Here is a 23137-nt window from a genome sequence, read left to right on the forward strand (position 1 = left end):
TAACTAATGACATTTTTAACACGTCTTAGATTGTGGTTTAACATCTATGTCGTCTGTCTGCTAAGTACCGAATGTGACCTATTCCCGAGTATGACTGTTATACCGAGTGTGAATTTGCATTGCTTTACGACGTGTCTCGGTATTTTGTACATCCTACATTCATGTTTTTATTTTTGATGTTTCTGTTATGGTTTCGGTTGAATAATGTGTTATGTCTTATCGTTTGGTATCCAAATAATTATAAAATTGCCTCTCAGTACCATCATTGTCATATTCCCGAATATGACTGTTATATCGAGTGTGAATTTGCATTAATATACGACGTGTCTCGGTATTTTGTACAACCAACATTGATGTATTTATTTATTTTATTATTTTTAATTTTTCTGTTATGGTTAATCTGTTATGTCCAATCGTTTGTAGTCCTAATAATTATAAAATTGCCTTTCTATAACATCATTGTCATAAAAATTGTTTGGAAGAGTATTGTGAAATAATTGTATATAGTTCGAGATTTCATGTTAGTGACGTAATCGCGTCACTGGTTTTGATATCCTGTGGTGTTTTTCGTTGATGGAATGTTCGTTGTTGTTCTGCGGTTTGCATGTTGTATCGACTATTATATTATTTGTATTTGCGTTTCTCTGTGATGAATGTTGCTGCGTGTGTTTGTGCTCTATTTCTTTCACGTAGCGTTGTCATTTTAGCGATATAATTTTGTTTAACATTGTCATAAAGCGGGAGGTTTGGCATGCCATTAAACCAGGTTCAATCCACCATTTTTTCTTAAAATGTCCTGTACCAAGTCAGGAATATGGCAGTTGTTATCAAATAGTTCGTCTCTATGTATGTTGGCGTTTGTTTTCGTTGCACTTCAGTGTTCCTGTTGTTCATTTGTTTTCCCCTTAAAGTTGATGTGTTTCCCTCGGTTTTAGTTTGTAACCCGAATTTGTTTTCTCGCACTCGATTTATGACTTTTGAACACCGGTATACTACTGTTGCCTTTATTTCCAAATTCTACATAAAGTTCATTCGAAAAAAAAAATTGGAAACAATTCACTTTGTTTTATCGGTGTAGACCTTTTATCATCATGTATTATTTGTTATAGCTGTTTATTTCATTTTAAAATTTTTTATAAACAGTTATTTATGCATATCTCACGAATATATTAGATTTCTGTTTAGTTTCGCATAATGTATCATCATTTGCAGAATAAAAAACCAAATAAATAATCTACCATCTTGATTTCTTTTAAAATATATTATCAAAACATGTTACTAAATCAATTACATTTTGTACGAGATATATTAACAATATTTAAAACATTAAAATCAAAACAAGATTAATACTTGAATAAGGCTAATTTGAAGTGAAAGAGTTGCAACATGAGCTTAAGGAAAGCTTGATTATTAATCAACCATTAACACAAAAAGCTATTTTAATCTAGTTTTTCATAGAGTGTATAAACGTAACAAGCACGCTCTACCAAAATGTATATCAGCAGTCACAGCAGTACGATCATTTATCAGAATTTGTGTGTCACCATTTACATCTTTACTACACCCCGAATATATAGCGGTTCATGACGTATTTTGCAATTTCGTCATTAATCCAAAGGTAATTAAACTGTCAATTAATTTTCTTTATGAAACCAACCTGTCTGTATCTTTCCGGTTTGTCATGTGAAAAACAATTTACATATATCAATCAAAGGTTGCAGAGCTGATAAAACCTAAATAACAAAGTCAAAACCAGACAAGGGATAAAAGTTAGACACGACGAAAAATACATATTTTAAAAGGATCTCCAAATTTTAATGAAGATAAATTTAATTATATCCGTATTTTCATGCCAATACAGACGTAATGTTGGTAACCTTGGGGATATTGACCCATTGGTTGTAATAACATCTCAGTACCAAATATTACAGCAACAGATTTGCTAGAATTTCGACAAGAATCAGCCAGTATTATAATGTTTTAAATGATACCGTTTCGCTGACTATATCTTGTCAAGCACGTTTATCACTAGAGGACAAGACAAAAACTAACAGTTTTGGACTACCTGATTTCCAACCTAGGTGCTATTGTTAACTTTTGTTTGTTTTGGAGTTGTTAGATAATGATTATTTTTTACTATTTTCACTGTTGACCATTTCATGCATTTCATTTTGTGTATTTTTTCGATATACATTTTATAAAAGTCACCTTTATATCTTCAAACATTGGGAGTGAGTCTTCTCCTTCACAACGTATGCGACTGTCATACAAGTGAGAGGTTAAGTTGGCTAAAAAAACAGGTTTAATTCACCATTTTCTACAAAAGGAAATCCTGTACCAAGTCAGGAATATGACAGTTGTTTTCCATTCGTTTGATGTGTTCGATTTTACCATTCCATAAGGTATTTCTGTTTAGAATTTTCCTTGGTGTTTGATATTTTTGATATCTTACTTTATACAGCAATTTTCCTCCAAAATACTGGTAGAATAAAACTGCAATAACGAACCAGACCAGTAAAATATATTTCGTTTGCCTTCAACACTTTAATATTAAAGAAAGGAAAGATTGAAGAAATAAATTAAATGAATTGTCTGTCAGCAATAGATTGAAGACGGATATTGTTACGGATTATATGACTACACCGGCATAGTAACCAATCAGGGTCTGATTTGCAATCTACGTTTATTGTATTACAATTACAGCGAAAGAGCTATGCTTCTCGATTGGATGATTATGAATCCGACATTTGATATTTCAGCCAATATATAAAAATGTATAACGAACAATTAACTATATATATAAACATATACGGGAATACATATATTGTAATAAAGCATCATTTAATTCATTTGAATATATTATTTGTTCTAAAAACCTACTATCAACATGATATTTAGTCTTGGACAATTGTTGCTACCATTGGCTGATTTGTTAGTAATAGCTTCTGCTGAATGCAAATCCGGAATTTGGGTTATGAACCCAGACAGGATGAACACTAGGCTCACAGGATACAAAATTCGTACATTTGATAACATTCCCCCGAGGATCTGTTTCGACAAATGTATCCGGAGACCAAGATGTCATTCTTACAATTATAACAGACATATATTACGTTGTGAATTGAACTACAAACCTAAACCGGGTTTTGTCGAACACTTTCACAACGAGGTGGGATTTGTTTATGTTGATGTTGATCATTACAGAGGGGTAAGTGTTAATTTTATCCACCTTTAGTAAATTCATTTACTTTTAAATGCTATTCTTGCAACAGCATTAGTAAACTTGAGAAAGAAAATCTGTGAGAGCCTTTCTATGTTATGTGTAACTCTCAGTTGCTGGAACATTTAAAGTTTTTTTTCTTATAAAAGCTAAGAATGTAAAATCAAATTTCAAATTAAGTTCATTATATTGTATTTGAATTTTGTTTAAGTTTTGATGTTACCCCTTCCTGCTAACAGTGTATCATTTTATTGTTTAATTGTGGTGATTGAGGGAATTCTGGTAGAATAAAGTAGGTACATTCATTCAGGTGCTTATTTTCAAGTTCATTAAAGACATAATCTACCAATGATTTATTTGTATACACCATTGCATTTTATAACATAAATATTAAAATATCAATTTTTGGAGGGATATTGAAAGTTCCTAGCAGAAACCACCAACATGTTACATAAATGGCTGCTTTTGTAATTTTAGTCGACAGACATATCTTGAACTATTTCAATGTTTAGTAGAAAATTATAATAAACATGAAATGTCATGTTTTGTGGTATGGCTGTATGTCAATTGACAGGTGATATCAATTTTGACAATGTTCAACTTATAATATTTATAAATATTCAAGCAAACACTTTCGGAAACAAATTTAAATTAAACATAATTAACTTATAATACACTTGCTGCCATAATGATTACATATTTTGCTAACAAAGCTTTAAATCATAAAATTATAAAGTTTAGCAAATGAAAAAATGCATCATATTTATGATATTTTTAAAGCATTGAAAAAGTACACCTGATATCTTTGATTAGTTTTTACACTTTAAGTAAATCTAGTTTTACCTATACTGGTTAATCATCTATAAGTTTTTAATACACCTCTTTCTTTTGTTATGAAATAAAACCATAAAATATATGCTTTTGAGCACAACATTTTTTTTTATAATATCTTTATTGGCATATAAACATGATTAGTTTGTGACAAAAAATAATAATAAAAACAAACATAATATAGCAAGGAAATAATAATTCTATAAGAAATGAACACATGGAATAAAATTATAAGACTTCTGCCCTCACTTCTAATGATTGTTTTATAAAGAAGCCAATATTTTTAACATGCATTATGTGCTATTGTTGATATGGAATTCATTTTGATAACTTTTTGTCGATGTCGTGAAACTCATATATAAAGATGTTTGCTACTCTTGTTTATGATTTTTTTTGTCAGCTATTCGGAATCCTATAGTTTTATCCATGTAGCGCCAATAACAATTTTGCCCGCTAACCCCTACTTTACTTTTCATAATGTTAGACATTTAGTTGAAAATTCATTTTTGAAAACATATAACATCCTTGTTATTTTTTCATAGATTTTGAAAGCAAAAAGGAGCCATTGTTAAATGTATGAAAAATCTCGAGAGAATCGTTTTCCGCCAAATATTCAATTGATTATATCTCAAAAACCAAGAACACGGACCTTTCATTTTTCTTTTTAAGTTCTGTTATTTTTATACTATCAATGTATAACAGTCTTTTAAAAAGCTTGTTATTTTTAAACAGAGGAGCTAACATCCTTAAGGTGGCTGGGGCGTCTTAATTAAAACTGATAGAATTTTTTAATAATTTGTCATAATGAAGTTTTTATCATGCCTTTTTCAAAAATATAATAAAAAGTATGGGTCACCGGACTTTTTTTCACGCTACAGGTTGTGCAAAATCGTCAGATTTTGTATAGATTATGCATGGAAAATCAAATTGTGTGTGATAAAAAGAAAACTACATGATAGAATTTTAAGATAAAATGTTAGAAGATAGCTCTTAAAACATGCTTTCAGATAAGAAAAAGAACAAAATGGGGTCACCGAACTTGTTTTCTTGCTACAGATTAAATTAGGTAAATTCACAACACTTTCTATTATAAAAATTACTTTATCTGAGTTATCTCCCCTTATTCGGCAAAGTTGACAAAAAATTAATCAAACACAAATAATTATGATAAAACCCACAATTTTCTATATTTACATCAAAAGTCTTACACATAAATTACATACTACTCTCAAAGTTTGCACATTTCATCAAATTAGACCAACGTTATCTGCTATTTCAAAATCCAAAATGGAGGAAGACTCCCGAGCCACCTTAAAGGAAATATTAAGTGCACCCATCTAATACACGGCTATATTATATATCATTCGAAAGCTTATTATCAAGACTTTGTGTTTTTCCCGGGCTGTTAAACATTCGTAAAGTGCAATTTAAGTTCAATCAGGTCAAGGTTAAAAATAACATTACAAAAGTTTGCTGGGATCAAAACAAAATGCCATTTTCTTGTTCTTGTATGATAAATTGTTTCGAAATATCATATGAATCTTAAAAAACAAAATACAATAATTCCAAATCAAACAAAAATTACGAGGTAAGTAGCGCAATATTAACAGAAAATTGCTACTAAAAACATAATCTAAAAGCAGATATTCTTGGGGATATTTATATAGCCTAAAACATAATTTTAAAATGCAATTAATGTATATTGTTCTGGAAACAACCTTCTATTGATCATTTTGCTTTTCTATGTTGATATAGCACATCGAATTATTGTCAATAGCAGGACGACAATAATTTTTCATTATTAAAGAAAGGGTATTTAAGGTTTTTAAAGAAATATAAGAACTAAATACAGCAAAAGATATGTTTTTCGAAGTCGAACTTGTTTATCATTTTGAAATAACATTTCTCATAAATCGGTGGCAAAAAAAATCAGTTACTCGCATTTGGAAGCACTAAGTTGTCTTTCGGTTGATATTTACGGAATAGAAATAATGCTCCTGGATTTTTGTTTAAATAAAGTGTTAGAAATGTTAAATGTGGTAAGAAGATTAAGTATGGCATGGTATTGGTTGCAAAAATTTGATATTTTTCATTTAAATGCAATATTTCTTATTTAATTGGTATATTTCTTCATTTAAATGCAATATTTTTTTATTTGAATGGTATATGTTTTCATTTAAATGCAATATTTTTTATTCAAATGGTATAATTTTTCATTCAAATGGTATAATTTTTCATTCAAATGGTACAATTTTCGTTCAAATGCAATAATTGCATTATGGGAAATTCTTTGACGTCATAAGGTCAAATTTGCACCAACGTTTGTGATTGGTCGGTAATTGTTTGGATTTCTCCCCTTTCTTCCTAAACTTGAGTGACCAAGAATTAAAAAACGCGTCAGAATATCGCCCCTCTAACTAAATTTGGCGTTCGTGTGAGTTCGTGCACTGGCTGTTAATGTCAATAATGGCCAGGACGAGCAAAAAATGCGAGTGACAAGTTATAATAATTAATTTGACACACAACTTGTTCATGGATAGAAACAGATGCCTGCGTGCTTGGCAAAAACACATCCAATGAAAACCTTTTCTGAAGAAACTCTCCTACAGTCTACACATTGAAATAAAATAAAATACATAGCTAGCCCCCCTCGCCCATCTAAGTCCAGATACATGTAATCATGACGTTCTTTAGTGCTATATCATTTTTTACTTTTCTTGATCCTCAGAGACGTTGCAGGAAGGCACACATGAAAAAAGAATAAAAAGCATCCAGGACGTTACAATTATTTGGACTAACCCCTCTTTTTTACTACATTTTTACTACATGTAGAAAAAAAAATCACCTAATTACGACAGCAGAACCAGAAACCCACAAGTAGAGATATAAGCTGTTATACTCCGGAACTAATTCTTTAATAAAGACAATTCAGGATAAATTGGAACCGTTACTAACCCATGTTACATCAATAGTCCTATGACATAGGACTTCACTATATGAGAAGTGAACTTCATATTTAATACTATCTATAATATGTGCTCTCATGTCTTATGCTGCAAATCATTTTACATTTAGGATTCGTTGCTGAGCTTTTTTTTACTGTTCTCGTCTCCGAATCCCTTAAATAGATTTTTTTTCAAGCCCCACAATAGTTCAATAATTACTATATGTCTTTGCATAAATAAGTATGCAGGGCATATTTCATAACATATTTTATCTTCAGGACTTTTAAATGATTTACTTTTCAATACTGCATTGGGAAGGGGGGTATACAAGTTTATTTTGTGACACATTATATAATATAATTAGGTATCCAACAAATTATATGATTGTACGTTTAGCTATTATCTAGACCCGTACAAAATGTATATAATTAGACACATTTAACAAGGGTGGATCCAAAACCTCGGTGTCTAGAGGGGGGGAGTAGGTTCAAATTTAGATATTTGTATAGAGATGTATATACGCGAGTATTGGCAGTAATGGTTATGGTGTGTGTGTGAGGGTAGGAGTTTCAGATCAAAGATCGCTTCTATAATTCTATATCTTTTAGTTTTTACCATTTCACTCTATTCTTTATCCTTTGATCTCTGTTATATTTGTCCTAAACATGCGTGACATATTTGCCACTGGACATAAGGCAACCAAAAGTCAATCAACGTATTCTTTATATTTCATCATTTCTTTATCATGTTACCCCCCCCCCCCCCAAAAAAAAAAAAAAAAAACTATTTGAATTAAGTTTTTTATCCTTCATTGATTTTCTGATGTCGTCCCTCATCCTCTCTATTTAAACGCAATTCATGTCCTGATAAATGGTGACTCATGCATAGCATCATATGTGGTTATTAAAACAAGAAACATATTCATATTATAATAATGAATGTATGCTAGGACTTATAGATAGATGTCATTAGTCCCAGGTCATTTAATAAAGTAGGTCTTATAAAAATACAATAGCATTTTAATTTTGATGATTATATATATGTTTATATATTTAATAATGCCATTTTTTTGGAAAAAAGGGTAGGGGCAAGGCGTTTTTAAAACATATCAATGGGCGCGTTTTTTTTTTTTTTGTTCTTCGGAAGTGAGCCAGAAGAAGTCCATTTCTGTTTTGTTTTGTTTTTTTTGCATTGGGAAGATCTTCTGGCTCTCTTCCACCTCTTCTTTTTTGATAGGTTGACGGCAGAGACACATAACAAACATGGCGTCGTTTAGTCTAAATGAAATTAATAAATTTATGAATGCAGATATATTAGAATGTGAGCTGTTTTATAAACGTTTTTATGGTATGACAGCCTTAGTAGGACATCCCTGTAGGACGATAAGCTGGATAAATATTAGAACTACACGGACAGTAACAGTTAAGGGACGATTATTTGATATTCTAGGGAAGGGATTTTGACTGATTGGTGTTTAACGCTACTTTCAACACTATTGGGCTATTCCGTGGTGGTCAGTTTAAATTTATAGATAAAGGATGGGGAAGGGAAGAGAGGGCATTATTATTCATTTCAATCTGTCGCTAATCATGCCTATTTTTCAGCTCTTACTAGGCAACCATATTCATATATGAAATCCTTCTGTCCCCCACCCCAACAAATAAATAAATATCAAATGGTTTTCTTCTTATTTAACACAGGTTTAAATTGATTGATTGTTTGTTGCTAATTTTAACGCCCAGTGAAAATTATTTCATGCTTGTTCAGGAAAACACGAGTTAAGAAGTCACGTATATAATATAAAAATGAAGAGATGGAATATGATTGCTTATAAGGCAACTATCCACCGGAGTTGTGAAATGGATGTAAGCAATTATAGATAAGATAAGATAAGATAAGATAAGATAAGAAAAATTTATTTTAAGTGGTTACATGAAATACTACGAACATATTAAGCTCTGTAGAGCTTTTTGCCGTCATGTAGACAAATGCTTTTTGTAGACAATCGTAAGGCCTTCAACAATGACAAAAACCTGATACTGTAAAGTCGTCTATAAAAGGCCCGACATGAAATGTGTGAACAATTCAAACGAAAAAACTAATAGCTTAATTATACATAACAAAACAATTTACAAAATATCAAATATGAGTCGAGACAGGAACCAACGACAACCACTAAACTACAGGCTCCATCCCTGGGACAGGCAAATAAAGAATATGGCAGGGTGGATATAAAAACGAAGATGTGGTATGATTGCAAATGAGACAACTCTCCACAAGAGATCAAATGACACAGAAATCAACAGCTATAAGTCACCGTACGGCCTTCGACAATAAGCAAAGCCTACACCGCATAGTCAGCTATAAAAGGCCCCGAAATCAAAAATGTAAAACAATTCAATCGAGAAAACTAACGGCCGAATTAATGTACAAAAAAATGAACGAAACACAAATATGTACAACAAAGCAACAAACGGCAACCACTGAATTACAGGCTCCTGACTTGGGACAAGCACATACATACAGAATGTGGCGGGGTTAAACATGTTAGCGGGATCCCAATCCTCCCCCTAATCTGGGACAGCGGTGTAACAGTACAACAACATGTTTGTGAGCAACCCATCCCGAAGCTGGGACAGTGGTGTAACAGCACAATAAAATAACAACCTGCACAAATCAGCAAATTAACTCAAAAGATCGGTACAAGACACACAAAAAAACTAACAGTAAGACAATAAACACAAAGCACCGACAAAAGAGTATTTGCAATTACTGGAAGTTTGCTCAAACCTAATTACAACTGGTACTGAAATAAATCTTGTTCTCCCAGACTGAGTTATCAATCAGTACACAACGCGCGGCAAAGGATTTATTAAAAAAAGAAAACAGTCTGAGAAACGTCTGGTTTACGTTGTATATAGATATAAGAAGATGTGGTATGAGTGCCGATGAGACAACTCTCCATCCAAGTCATAATTTGTAAATGCAAACCATTAAAGGTCAACGTACGGTCTTCAACACGGAGCCTTGGCTCAAACCGAACAGCAAGCTATAAAGGGGCCCCAAAAATTAGTAGTGTAAAACCATTCAAACGGGAAAACCAACGGTGTCTAATCTATTTAAAAAAAAACCGATATACTTGCATATAAATCCATATACAATGAAACGGTTTTTGAAAAGTGGACCGAACGTTTTGACCCTCGAAATTTTGCAATAGAAATACTAGTTATGACCACAAGATATTAACAGCCAGTGCAAGACTCGCACGAACGTTAGGTTTAGTTAGAGGGGCGATATTCTGACGCGTTTTTTATTTCTTGGTCACCCATGTTTAGAAAGAAAGGGGAGAAATCCAAACAATTTCCCACCAATCACAAACGTTGTTGCAAATTTGACCTTATGACGTCAAAGAATTTCCCATAATGCAATTATTGAAATAAATAAAAAACTACTATACCAATTGAATAAAAAATATTGCATTCAAATGACATTTTATACCAATTGAATAAAAACTATTGCATTTGAATGTAAATTATACCATTTGAATAAAAAATATTGCATTTAAATGAAAAAATATACCATTCAAATAAAAAAATATTGCATTTAAATGAAGAAATATACCAGTTGAATAAGAAATATTGCATTTAAATGAAAAATATCAAATTTTTGCAACCAATACCATGCCATAATTAAGTTCGTAAAATATTCGAATGAATAAGATCAATTTTCGAATGAATACTGTTTCACCATAAGCTTTTAAAACACAAATGCTGCATGTGTATGCAAGGAAGATATAAGAAGTTAATAGATTAAATATGTTAATGAAACGAAATTTATATATGAAAGATTGAATACTCTTCCAGGGCACTTCAGATCATTTACGGTTTTAGGTAGTGCTCGTTTTTATATTTCGGTGTAGTGTTTTGTGTACTGTTGTTTGTCTGTTTGACATTTTTGTTTTAGTCCTGATATTATCTTAGATTTAGGGATTGAGATTGTTCCCTTGATCTCTCTTTCATTTAAAGACATGCTAGAACACACCCGCGACATCGCGGGTCCGTGACTGAATGAAAGTACTTACGCCTTATTTTTAGCCTGGATTTCTAGTATTCGTCATGCTGATTATAAGTTGCACAGTTTTCTCTACTTTCAAAATCTTTCTGTTTGAACCCGTCGACCTGGAACTTGTTAATTATTGGTAATATCAATTATGTGGAAAACAAAAGGACCTGGAATGGTGTAATTTTTAATCAACACCATCACTGCATTGTCCTATATTAGTTATATATAAAGTTGCATTCTTTGATTCGTCGTTTTAAAGTCAAGCCGGCTAACAGTACCTACGCCTTATTCTTGCCTGGATTTTTAGTATTTGTATTGTCATCTGGTACATGTAAAGTCATGCTGATTATAAGGTGCACAGTTTTCTCTGCTTTCAAAATCTTTGTTTGAACCCGTCCTTGTTTTCTTACTACAACCAACACCTTTGTCCTATATTAGTTATATATAAAGTTGAATTCTTTCATTCGTCGTTTTTAAGTCAAGCCGGCTCACAATTTGGAAAGTACCAACACATTATTTTTAGCCTGAATTTTTAGTATTTGTTTTGTCATCTGATAAAGTCATGCTGTTTATAAGGTGCACAGTTTTCTCTGCTTTCAAAATCTTTATTGAACCCGTCCTTGTTTTCTTACTTCAACCGGAAACTACATGTGACAATGATTGAATTTAGTAGTGTCAATCTTTGTATAATGACGAAGTTCAGGTGTGATTATGACCCGTGTATATAGCAAATCTATGGAACGCCAAAACTGTCTTGTTATGCCAAAATTCATTATATGATGTGCATTTACCTTTATATGATGATCACTTGTCCTTATATGATGTGCAAATACCTTTAAATAATGTGCAAATATACTTATATGATGTACAAATATACTTATATGATGTGCAAATATACATATATGATGTGCAAATGTACTTATATGATGTGCAAATATACTTTTATGATGTGCAAATGTACTTATATGATGTGCAAATATACTTATATGACGTGCAAATATCCCTATATGATGTGCAAATATACATGTATATTGTGCAAATGTACTTATATGATGTGCAATGATCCTTATATGATGTGCAAATATACTTATATGATGTGCAGATATTCTTATGTGATGTGCGAATATCCTTATATGATGTGCATTTTCCCTTATATTAAGTGCATACATCTTTATATGATGTGGTTTTTGTCGAGCCTGCGACTTTTGCGGCGGCGGCGTTAGCTAACTTCTTAAAAGCTTTATATTTTAGAAGGTAGAAGATCTGGATGCTTCAAACTTTGTATATGGATGCCTCATGTTACGAAGTTTCCGTCAGTCACATGTCCAATGTCCTTGACCTCATTTTCATGGTTCAGTGACTACTTGAAAAAAAAAGTTAAGATTTTTTGTAATGTTTAATTCTCTCTTATTATAAGTAATAGGATAACTATATTTGGTATGTGCGTACCTTGCAAGGTCCTCATGCCCGTCAGACAATTTTCACTTGACCTCGACCTCATTTCATGGATCAGTGAACAAGGTTAAGTTTTGGTGGTCAAGTCCATATCTCAGATACTATAAGCAATAGTTCTAGTATATTCGGTGTATGGAAGGACTGTAAGGTGTACATGTCCAACTGGCAGGTGTCATCTGACCTTGACCTCATTTTCATGGTTCAGTGGTTATAGTTAAGTTTTTGTGTTTTGGTCTGTTTTTCTTATACTGTATGCAATAGGTCTACTGAATTTGGTGTATGGAATGATTGTAAGGTGTACATGTCTAGCTGGCAGGTGTCATCTGACCTTGACCTCATTTTCAGGGTTCAGTGGTCAAAGTTAAGTTTTTGAGTTTTGGTCTTTTTTTCTAATACTATATGCAATAGTTCAACTATATTTGGTGTATGGAAATATTTTATGATCTATATGTCAGTCACGCAGGTTTTATTTGACCTTGACCTCATTTTCAAGGTTCATTGCTCAGTGTTAAGTTTTTGTGTTTTGGTCTGTTTTTCTTGAACTATAAGCAATAGGTCAACTATATTTGTTGTATGGAAGAATTGTTAGCTGTACATGCCTGCCTAGCATGGTTCATCTGACCTTGACCTCATTTTCATGGTTCATTGGTTAATGTTAAGTTTATGTGACAGTTGTAATAAAGCTTTATATTTAGGACTATCAACATAATATCAATGATTAGTAAAGAAGGCGAGACATTTCAGCGTGTGCACTCTTGTGTCATTATATCATGTGCTTGTAACCTTATATTATGTAGTTCGGTTTACTTCATTATATGATGTCAAAACGTACTTATATGATGTGCTTTCATAGTCGTTATGGTCAATGAACATGATTACGATTAGAACGATTACTGTCTACGTCATAACTGATTCCGATCTGCTTCACCGGCCGAATTTCTATCAACCTGGCTCAAATCTGTAGCTCTCGTTTGAAAAATGCTGTGAGATTTTAAAAGGGATAAATCTTGGCAAGTGTGGTACCTTTTAAAGATGAAAAAATGACATCTTATTATTGTTGGAAAATTGTCAAAAATATGAATTGCAAAGTTTAGCTTTAATCGATAGGTCTACAATAATCAACATACTAAAGTTTTTAAACCATGGGTCCTCGACTGTGTATTGGGCACCTGGAGTTCTAATATTCAATTTACCAGAGGATATTCTGCATTTTCTTTTGAATGCCAGTTTACTGTTTTTGATGTAGCAGCTCCAGCCTCGTATCAACTAGCAAAAGTGCATTTTATAGAAAAAATAAGACAGTGCAATTTAACAAAAATCAACGTTTCAAACATTTCGAAGGAAGATTTAGATCAATTAATACAGACGCTATTTGAAGAATTTCCCGGCTGCGGCAAAAAAAAAAGAAAGATAAAACAACTTTTATTGCAAAAGACACCAATTAAATCACAGTCATTTTTATTTCATAACAAAAGCTATAACATTATGTACTCTCTCATGTATAATTATACCGGTATGGATGATTGATTGAATGTTTTGAATAATTGATTGATTGACTGGTGTTTAAGGTCACTTTCAATACTATCGTGCTATTTCGTGGCGGTCAGTTTATATTGGTGTAGGAAGCCATAGTGCCCGGAGAAAAGCACCGAACTTCGGTAGGAAAACTGACAATTCCTGTCAATTAAGAATTGGAGTCAAGCTTACCTGCCACGAGCGGGATTCGAACTCACATCTTAAGTGATAACGGCTAATGATACAGTAGTTCGAAGACTTAGACCACTTGGCCACAGAGCCCCCCCCCCCCCCCCCCCCCCCCCCCCCGTATGAATGAAAGGAGACATGGGAAGAACTTCAACTCGGTACATTACATTTGTGTGCAGCTTTTCATTATGTTTTCGTGCATTTACTCTACAGCTTTAACTAAATGATGATGGATAGATGCTTGACGTCCAGTGGCGAATTAATATGCATATTGATGAAGAGAACATGTTAATGTGATATGAATATTTACCCTGCTTTGTACTAGACCTGAGCATGATTTTTTAACATGCTAGTTCACAAGGTACAGTCCACAGAAAGACATGTTACTTCACCCGGACATATTATTCTGATTCCGAGCCGACCAGTCTTTTCTCTTACTCCTTAATGCCGCGTGCTTAGCTGGGAAGCAGCAAACATCATTTTTAAAGTCTTTGGTTTGACCCGGTCGATGTTCGAACCCATGACCTCCCGCACTCGAGCCGAACACGCTACAACGAAATCACCGAGGCTGTGCTTAGACAGACAGCAACCCTCAATATAAAAGGTTTCATAGGAAGCCGCTCATATATACACCTCCAGACTTAAAGACACAGGGTTCAGGTACCGACCATTGGTTTTCTTTTTTTTTGGTGGTGGTGGTGGGGGGTATGTTTTTTTGTTTTTTAAATGTTTGATTCCAAATTTTTTGAAAAAAGACTTTATTTATTTCAGAAGGGAAGCGAACAAATAGTTCCATTAGAAATGAGAGAAAAAATAAAACAATAATGAAATTAAAAAGATTAACCATGATATTGAAAGAAAAAGTTTGTTTTTTATTAAATTCGAAAATAAGTTCGTCCCGAGCACAATGAAATATACATGCTCCTGACCACAAAAGATAAATAGTCGGTATCTAAGCAATCCGATTTAGATAATATCCTGTGTCTAAGTTTTGGTTACAAGGATCTGACCCCTCTCCATTTTACTTTCTGTTATGGTATTACATCAGCCAATGAAATTTCAGCCTTAAAATTTTTGAAGGTGTGTATCAATCTGACAAAACCAGAGAATTCCAATTCGTCTTTAAAACAGAAAATATAATGGAGCGTTTTCGGATCCTTGTCCTTGTAAGCAAAGCCTGGGCACACAAGATATATATTGTAATCAGATTGGTGTCTAAATGAACATAAAAAAACTGCATTAATTTATTGTTTACTGAGGCCTCTTGGTCTCTTTTTTTAAGTGAAGCACTGCAGAAGTAAAATCAAGCGCTATAGATTTAAAGTCAAGCGCTGTAGACGTAAATTTCTTTTACATCTCAAGCACTGAACTTTACATCTCAAGACCAACAAGGCTCCGTAAATATTAAAGCTTGAGGATTGATGATGTTAAAACAGATTATTTTTAAATTAAAGTCGAGTTTTCCAACAGTAACTGTTATTGTCATACAGGCGTGTGAGGCCATATGAGCTATTCTCGTCATTATGCATACGTCGTCCGTAAACTTTCATATTTTCACTTTCTTCTCTGAAACCACTCAGCCAATTTTAATAAATCTTTGCAAGAATAATGTATAAAAAGTCCTATACAAAAAGACCTACATTTAGTTCCGATTGGTAAAAAATATTACCACCAGAGTCAATCTTTGAATTTGACGGGTCAATTTTTAAAAATCCTCTTCACTGAAACTGCAAAGCTATAGGTTTGGAAACTCTAAATGATAAATGATGAGTAGACCTCTTTCAACGATTACCGTTTACTATTAATAGGTTGGCGATACTGGTCACAGTGGGACATAGTTTCCATTGAAAAAAGAACGGGAATTAGTATTATTAAGCCACTTTTTCATTAAAAAATTGTGCAGAATGTCAAGATCTATACCTACATGTACTTTCTATTTCCACTAAATTTATTCCGGCGATGAACCCTTGTAGTGGCTATAAATAATAGTTTTTTGGGTAGAAACTGTAAACAATTGAAATGTTGAGCAATACACGATCTAGAGCAATGTCCAAATAGTTAGCCCTACCTGTCATATCGATTTTAGATATGGACTCCAGTATCTTATTCTTAATTTTAACACATTTATTCAAGTAAAAAATTATGTTTGGGAAATATTTGTCCCTCCAAGCATTCTAAAATTGTGAACCCTTGAGTATTTTTTTTTTTCGATAAAGATTCAGTTTGCGGCGGCGGCTTTTCATATTTTGCATTAATCTTGAAAACTACAATAGATTTAAAAGCAAAGAATAGTGCAATGAAAACCGTCTGAATATGCTCTATTCAGTCTTAGATGCATGATTTTTTTTATAAGTTGTTATTGGCTTTGAACTAGCTGTCAGTAACTGTGAGTACTCTCAGATCTTTACTTAGTGTCTTTTTGTTGTTATGATGTACAAGTACCCGGCCACGTCCACTCTGTCTTATTGTTAGATGTATTTCTATTTGTATCCATCTGATGAGTTAACCCTTTTTCAACTGATTTTTATAGTTTGTTCTTATGTTTCACTGTTGTACCACTGTCCCATCTGCAGGCTATGGGGAGGATTGGCGCCTTCAAACTAGTCAGGAACCTGTAATTCAGTGGTTGTCGTTTGTTGCTGTGTTACATTTTTGTTTTTCGTTCATTATTTTGTACATAAAATAGGCCGTTAGTTTTCTCGTTTGAATGGTTTAAATTTGTTATTTCGGGGCTTTTATAGCTGACTATACGGTATGAGCCTTGCTCATTGTTGAAGGTCGTACGGTGACCTATAGTTGTTAATTTCTGTGTTAATTGGTCTCTTGCGGAAAGTTATCTCATTGTCAATCATACCAAATCTTCTTTTTATATCTATAGTAAAGGTCCCATTTGGGCAATTTTGGCTATTATGAGTTTTGTTGTTTTATTACATACATGTATTATCTTGATAACTTATTTATAGAGAAACCTGTCCTTGCAAAATGGTGTGGACAATAACAGATTTAAAAATAAATAATTAAACGTAACTGAAATTATAAATCAACTTCTAAGGGTCATTTTCTTTCATTAGGAGGGTGGACGTGGGAGGAAACATGGGAATTTGTCTTATTTTTTCAAGTCCCCACCTTGAAGAAGGAAAATAAATCCAAGACCCCCCATTTCCATAGACATAAACATTTCACACACACACACACACACATTTCTCAATACGCTTGTTCGTAATAACAAACAAAAAAAAGCATTAAATTTCTATTGCTATTATAAGTTTAAAATATTGCGTCAGTAGTGGATCTAGAACTTTAAGTGTGGAAGTTGTTGAACCCCAAGAATTCAGTTCTTGTTGGAATCAAACAAAGTTTAATTTGGATCTTTTGGACCTTAAAATGGACCAATTTGAAAACGAGGCCCAGAATAAAAAAATCTAAATACACGGTTAGATTCGGCATATCAAAGAACCACAATAATTCAATTTTTGATGAAATCAAACAAAGTTTGATTTGAACCCTTTGGACCTCTAATTCGGTTCCAACGGGGCCCAAAATCAATAATATATGTATTTACACGGTAAGATTCAGCATATTTAAGAATTCAATACTTTCAATTAAACCCCATTTGAAATTGGTCAAGAAATAAGCAATTTTGTAGTATGGAACCTTGTGGTAGAATTTGATAGAGATCCATACACTTTTATTCAAGTTATTGTCTGGCAACCAAATGTCTTCGGACGACGATTTTGTTTGCTCCCCTTCTGAAACAAATAATGTCTTTTTCAAGAACATTAAAAAAATGCCCCCCCCCCCCCCCCCCCCAAAAAAAAAAAAAGATGAATGGTTGTTACCTTAGCCCTATTTACAGTTCTTGAGTCTGGAGGTCTATATATGAGCGGCTAATAAAAAGCTGTGCGCAAATGTTATGCACCGAGTTGAATTTCTTACCATGATAGCTCCTTTCATCCATACTGGGCCGAGTGGTCTAAATAGTCGAACTACTGTATCACTAGTCTGTCAACACTTAGGTTGTGAGTTCGAATTCCGCACAAGAAGGCAGGTAAACTCGATTCTTAATTTGATTGACTAGAATTGTCAGTTTTCCTACCGAAGGTCGGTGGTTCTCTCCGGGCACCACGACTTCCTCCGCTAATATAAACTGACCTCCTCGAAATAGCACTATAGTGCTGAAAGTGGCATTAAACACAAATTAACCAATCAATCATCCATACCGGTATACTTATGCATGAGTAGAAAATTGTTATGAAATACTTAAAAATGACTGTGATTTAATTGGCATAGGAAATGATTAAGATAAAGCGTAAATTCACAATGATGGAATACAAATACCGGTAAAGCTGTCTTTTGCAATAAAGGTTGTTTTATCATATTTTTCGCCGTAGCAGGGAAATTCTTCAACTAGATCCTTTTTAAATTGATCTCATTTTTTCTTTAAAATGCGCTTTCGGAATCTGATACGAGGCTGTAGCTGATAGATCAGAAACATTAAACTGGCATTCAAAAAAATAATTCAGAATATCCTCTGGCAGATCATATATTTGAACTCCATGTGGTCAATACACATGACAGTCGAGGACCCATAATTTAATAACTTTAACCTATGTTGATAATTGTAGGCCAGTCGATTAAAAGTAAACTTTGCAATTCATATTTTGACAATTTTCCAACAATAATAAGATGTCATTTTTTCATCTTTAAAACGAGGTACCAACGTGCCAATTTTCATCACTTTTAAAACCTCAAACATTTTCCAAACGAGAGCTACAGATTTGAACCGGGTTTATAGTAATTTCGGAGAAGCAGATCGGAATCAGTTATGACGTAGACAGTAATCATTCTAATCGTAATCATGTTCATTGACCATAACGACGATGAAAGCACATCATATAAGTACGTTTTGACATCATATAATGAAGTAAACCGAACCACATAATATAAGGTTACAAGCACATGATATAATGACAAAACCACATCATATAAAGATGTTTGCACATAACATAAGGGAAAATGCACATCATATAAGGATATTTGCATATCATATAAGTATATTTGCACATCATATAAGTATATATGCACATCATATAAGGATCTTTACACATCATATAAGTACATTTGCACATTAAATAAGTATATTTGCACATCATATAAGGATATTTGCACATCATATAAGTATGTTTGGACATCATATAAGTATATTTGCACATCATATAAGTACATTTGCACATCATATAAGTATATTTGCACATCATATAAGGGTGTTTGCATATCATATAATGAAAAGTGCACATCATATAAAGGTAAATGCACTTCATATAATGACAAGTGCACATCATATAAAGGTAAATGTGCATAACAAGACAGTTTTGGCGTTCCATACAAACCCCAAAGACACCGATTGTTGGTGCACCTGACAGAGACGGAACGTACAGATTAGGTAACAGGTGACATATACTATTGGTATCGGTATCGAATTCGACCCGGAACTTGTTAATTATTGGTAACATTAATTATGTAGGAAACAAAAGGGCCTGGAATGGTATAATTTTTAATCAACACCATTTTCCTATATAAGTTATATATCAAGTTGAATTCTTTGATTCGTTGTTTTTACGTCATGTCGGCTAACAAATTGGAACTCGTTATTTAAGTAATATAGATATTGCAGTATTGATTCTTTAATGAGATCTTGAGAACAAAGTATAGTTTGAAAAACATTATAATGTGAAAATAGCAATTTCGCTCATGTTTTGTGTAAAGTTTTAGGGAATTCATTTTAATTTGATTCATTTTGAAATTACAGATCAAATAATATGAAAAGTCCAAATAGTAATTATCATAGGCATGCAGTTACATCAGATATAAAAATATGAAAGTTTCGCTTCCTAAATTACCACCAAAAGCATGATGCCCTCGTGCATCATTTCCGTGTTGTTGTTTTTTTTTACATTTTTTAAAAATTGTGTTTTTTCAACCTTACAATTCTGAATACACGTTATAATGTAAGAAGTGTGTGCAAAAGAAAAAGCTGTGGCAGCATTTTGGGAAACTGTATGAGTTGTTATGATTGGCTATTTGATTAGCATTAAGCGTGTTTGTAGTAAGTTTATAATGTTAAAAAGAGGCGAAGGATACCAATGGGACATTCAATCTCGTAAGTCGAAAATAAACTGACAATGCCATGGCTAAAAAAGAAAAAGACCAACAGACAAACAACAGTACACAAAACAACAAAGAAAACCAAAGACTGAGCAACACGAACCCTACCAAAATCTGGGGGTGATCTCATGTGCTCCGTAAGGGTAAGCAGATCCTGCTCCACATATGGCACCCGTCGTGTTGCTCATGCAATTCCAACCCCGTCATATGTCTAATTCGGTAGGTCACATTCGGGGGAAGGGGACGAGATTGAAGTTACGACAATTGGAACATATCTGTCGTCATCTGTGAAACATATTACATAACGGTCAACCAACTCGTGATGGCGTCCGTAAAATTTACGAAGGGATGATTTCAACTTCACCACTTGGAACTCCTGGTTTTTATAGCTTCCTTGTGAGCAGCAACCGTCTATCAAGGAAATCATGATAGAAAACACAAGCCCTAGAATATCGTATCAACTGGGAGACATATACTCCGTATGCAGGCGCTGCTGGAATGTTGCTACATAGAAATGGAAAGTTCACAATTGGGAAGCTGAAATCATTTCTTTTGTCGTAAAGTTTTGTTTTTGCCCTTATTGTCAATTTCTAAATGTCAGTCAAGATTTGAGGCAGACTTGACTGTATCTGTTGTATCCTTTATGCAAGTTCGATGGGATAGATGCGTTCAACATAGTCACAAAATTTTGAATTATTTTTAATCAAAACCTGCTTTAACACTGAATAAAGAATTTTCATTTGTGTAAGGTGATTAACAGTTGAATCACAAACAAATATTTTGGTTTCACTTAGTTTTATAATTTTTACTGGTATTTCTGAAAAAAGGTGCTGTCTTTTAAAAACACGTTTTAAACACAAGTGCGCCTGGTAAGTGACTGTTAATCTCTCCCCTAAATTTTTTTTTTATTAAAATTCATTGTTTTTATTATAGAGGAGACATAATATGCAATAATGCTGACCTCTTGAAAAATATGAAATTGTCCGGCTTTGACCTATGATCTTGACCTTGATCAGACGGAAATTGCACCGTTCGATTATAAGCTTTCAAATGATTTATGAATTAGCCGTGTGTAAGGTGGATGCATCAAAATTAAATTTTATGGTTAATTTCACTCCAATAAAATACTTATCTTCGACCTTAGACATGTCAATCAATACACAGTGTTTTCTAAAATGTGGCTAAATGTATGCAGATAATACCAATTTTGCGTTCAAGTTTGTTTAAGGAATGGTAATATCATATAAATATGCATCTTAAACAAACTATTCTTGGGTTTTCGTGGATTTATGGCTGTAAAGTAAGAAATTTATCGTTTATATCTTTATTCTTAATACCCCTTTCACATACGAGGATTTTTCTTACAAGTCCTTACGGATCGCACAAATTCACGGATCCTTACGATTTGGTAACCTTTACGACCGATTCAGGAGTTATTACGTATTAGTACGAGCTATTTACGGTTTTTCACGGGTTTTTAAGAGTTACAACGATTTATTTACGGCAAAACTCTACGATTTGTCACGGATAACTACGACGGTTCGTGTAACACTTATCAATTAAAAATTTCAAAATGTTTTCAAATTTTAGATTTTTGGAATTTTGATCAAAGTTTAAAATATCAAAATTCCAAATTTTTGAATGAAAAGTTTTGAAATTTTGAAATTTTCACCAAATAATTAAAATTTTAAAAATTCTAAATATCGTTTTTAAATTTGATACTTTAGATATTTGATCAAACTTTAAAAGTACTAAACTTGACGTGCAGTTTTGATTATTTCGCTTTTTGAAAGTTTGATTTTTTAAATTTTTGATTAAGATATCAAAAATTGAAAACGGGCGAAAAGAGGGGTACCTATAAAGTGCGAAACGGCATAAAAGCGGAACAAAAACGAAACAAAACGAAAAGAAACGAAACAAAATGAAATGAACAGTTACTGTTACTTAAAAGTTAATGTATGAAATAAAACCAGAGGCAGACAGTTGTAAGCGGTGAAAAATTGGATAACAAAATAAATATTTCTCAAAAGCGGAGAATTCATTTTAAAACAAGAAACACGGCTCTGATTATGATCATTCTTAGTTAGGAATAAAAAGCACGAAATATATCAAATCATTTTTAATTTCAAAATAAATAATTTAAAGAATAAGTCGTTTTTTTTATAAAACAAATTGGACTTCACATGAGATAACAATATCCTGAAATTTTTAAGGTTTTGCATCTACTGAAATTTTTTCTAATCTAAACCTATTAAAACCGGCATCAAACAAGTTGATTACTTTTTAAAAAAAATCTCTAATATAAACTTAGCTTTTCAGATAAATAATTCAGAACTATTTGGTTTCCCTAGCGCCCACATTTAGGAGTAACAGTGAAAACTGACCAACTCGCAGTAGGCCAAATAGTATGGTAGGGTTATTATGTTTTGTTTTCTGCTGTACTTTAGGTAATAAAATGGTTCAATACACGTGTATTTTTTTGCTCTACGACTTCTTACTATCAGCAATCATGTCGGCAGATGAAATCATTGAATGTACATTTTGAACGATCATCTCAGTTAACATTTTATCAATTATTTCGGTTGTTTTAAAGCGCTTCGGTCGCATGCAATTTTTAACGTTTTGTTTTCATTTTTTATCGATTGCATGACGATCATATATTGCCTTTTATCATTGATTTCAGTTCAAAGTATTGATACGGAAGGAATACTGTATTTATGGTGTCGCAATGAACGTTGTGCTAGCCACGAATGTG

At 32.9% G+C, this 23137-nt stretch overlaps 1 protein-coding gene across 1 annotated transcript in view; it reads left to right on the forward strand.

The window, feature by feature from the left end:
- The first annotated feature begins 2970 nt into the window (after nucleotides 1-2970).
- Nucleotides 2971-23137, forward strand: part of LOC127705969 (fibrinogen-like protein A) — a 58944-nt gene continuing 38777 nt past the window's right edge. The window contains exon 1 of the mRNA XM_052210351.1: nucleotides 2971-3208. Within this exon, the coding sequence (XP_052066311.1) occupies nucleotides 2975-3208 (234 nt within the window). The 5' untranslated portion in view covers nucleotides 2971-2974. The remainder of the gene's footprint in view (nucleotides 3209-23137) is intronic.

The sequence above is a fragment of the Mytilus californianus genome, unplaced genomic scaffold (genome assembly GCF_021869535.1).
Source record: "Mytilus californianus isolate M0D057914Y unplaced genomic scaffold, xbMytCali1.0.p SCAF_6, whole genome shotgun sequence".
Taxonomy (NCBI): domain Eukaryota; kingdom Metazoa; phylum Mollusca; class Bivalvia; order Mytilida; family Mytilidae; genus Mytilus; species Mytilus californianus.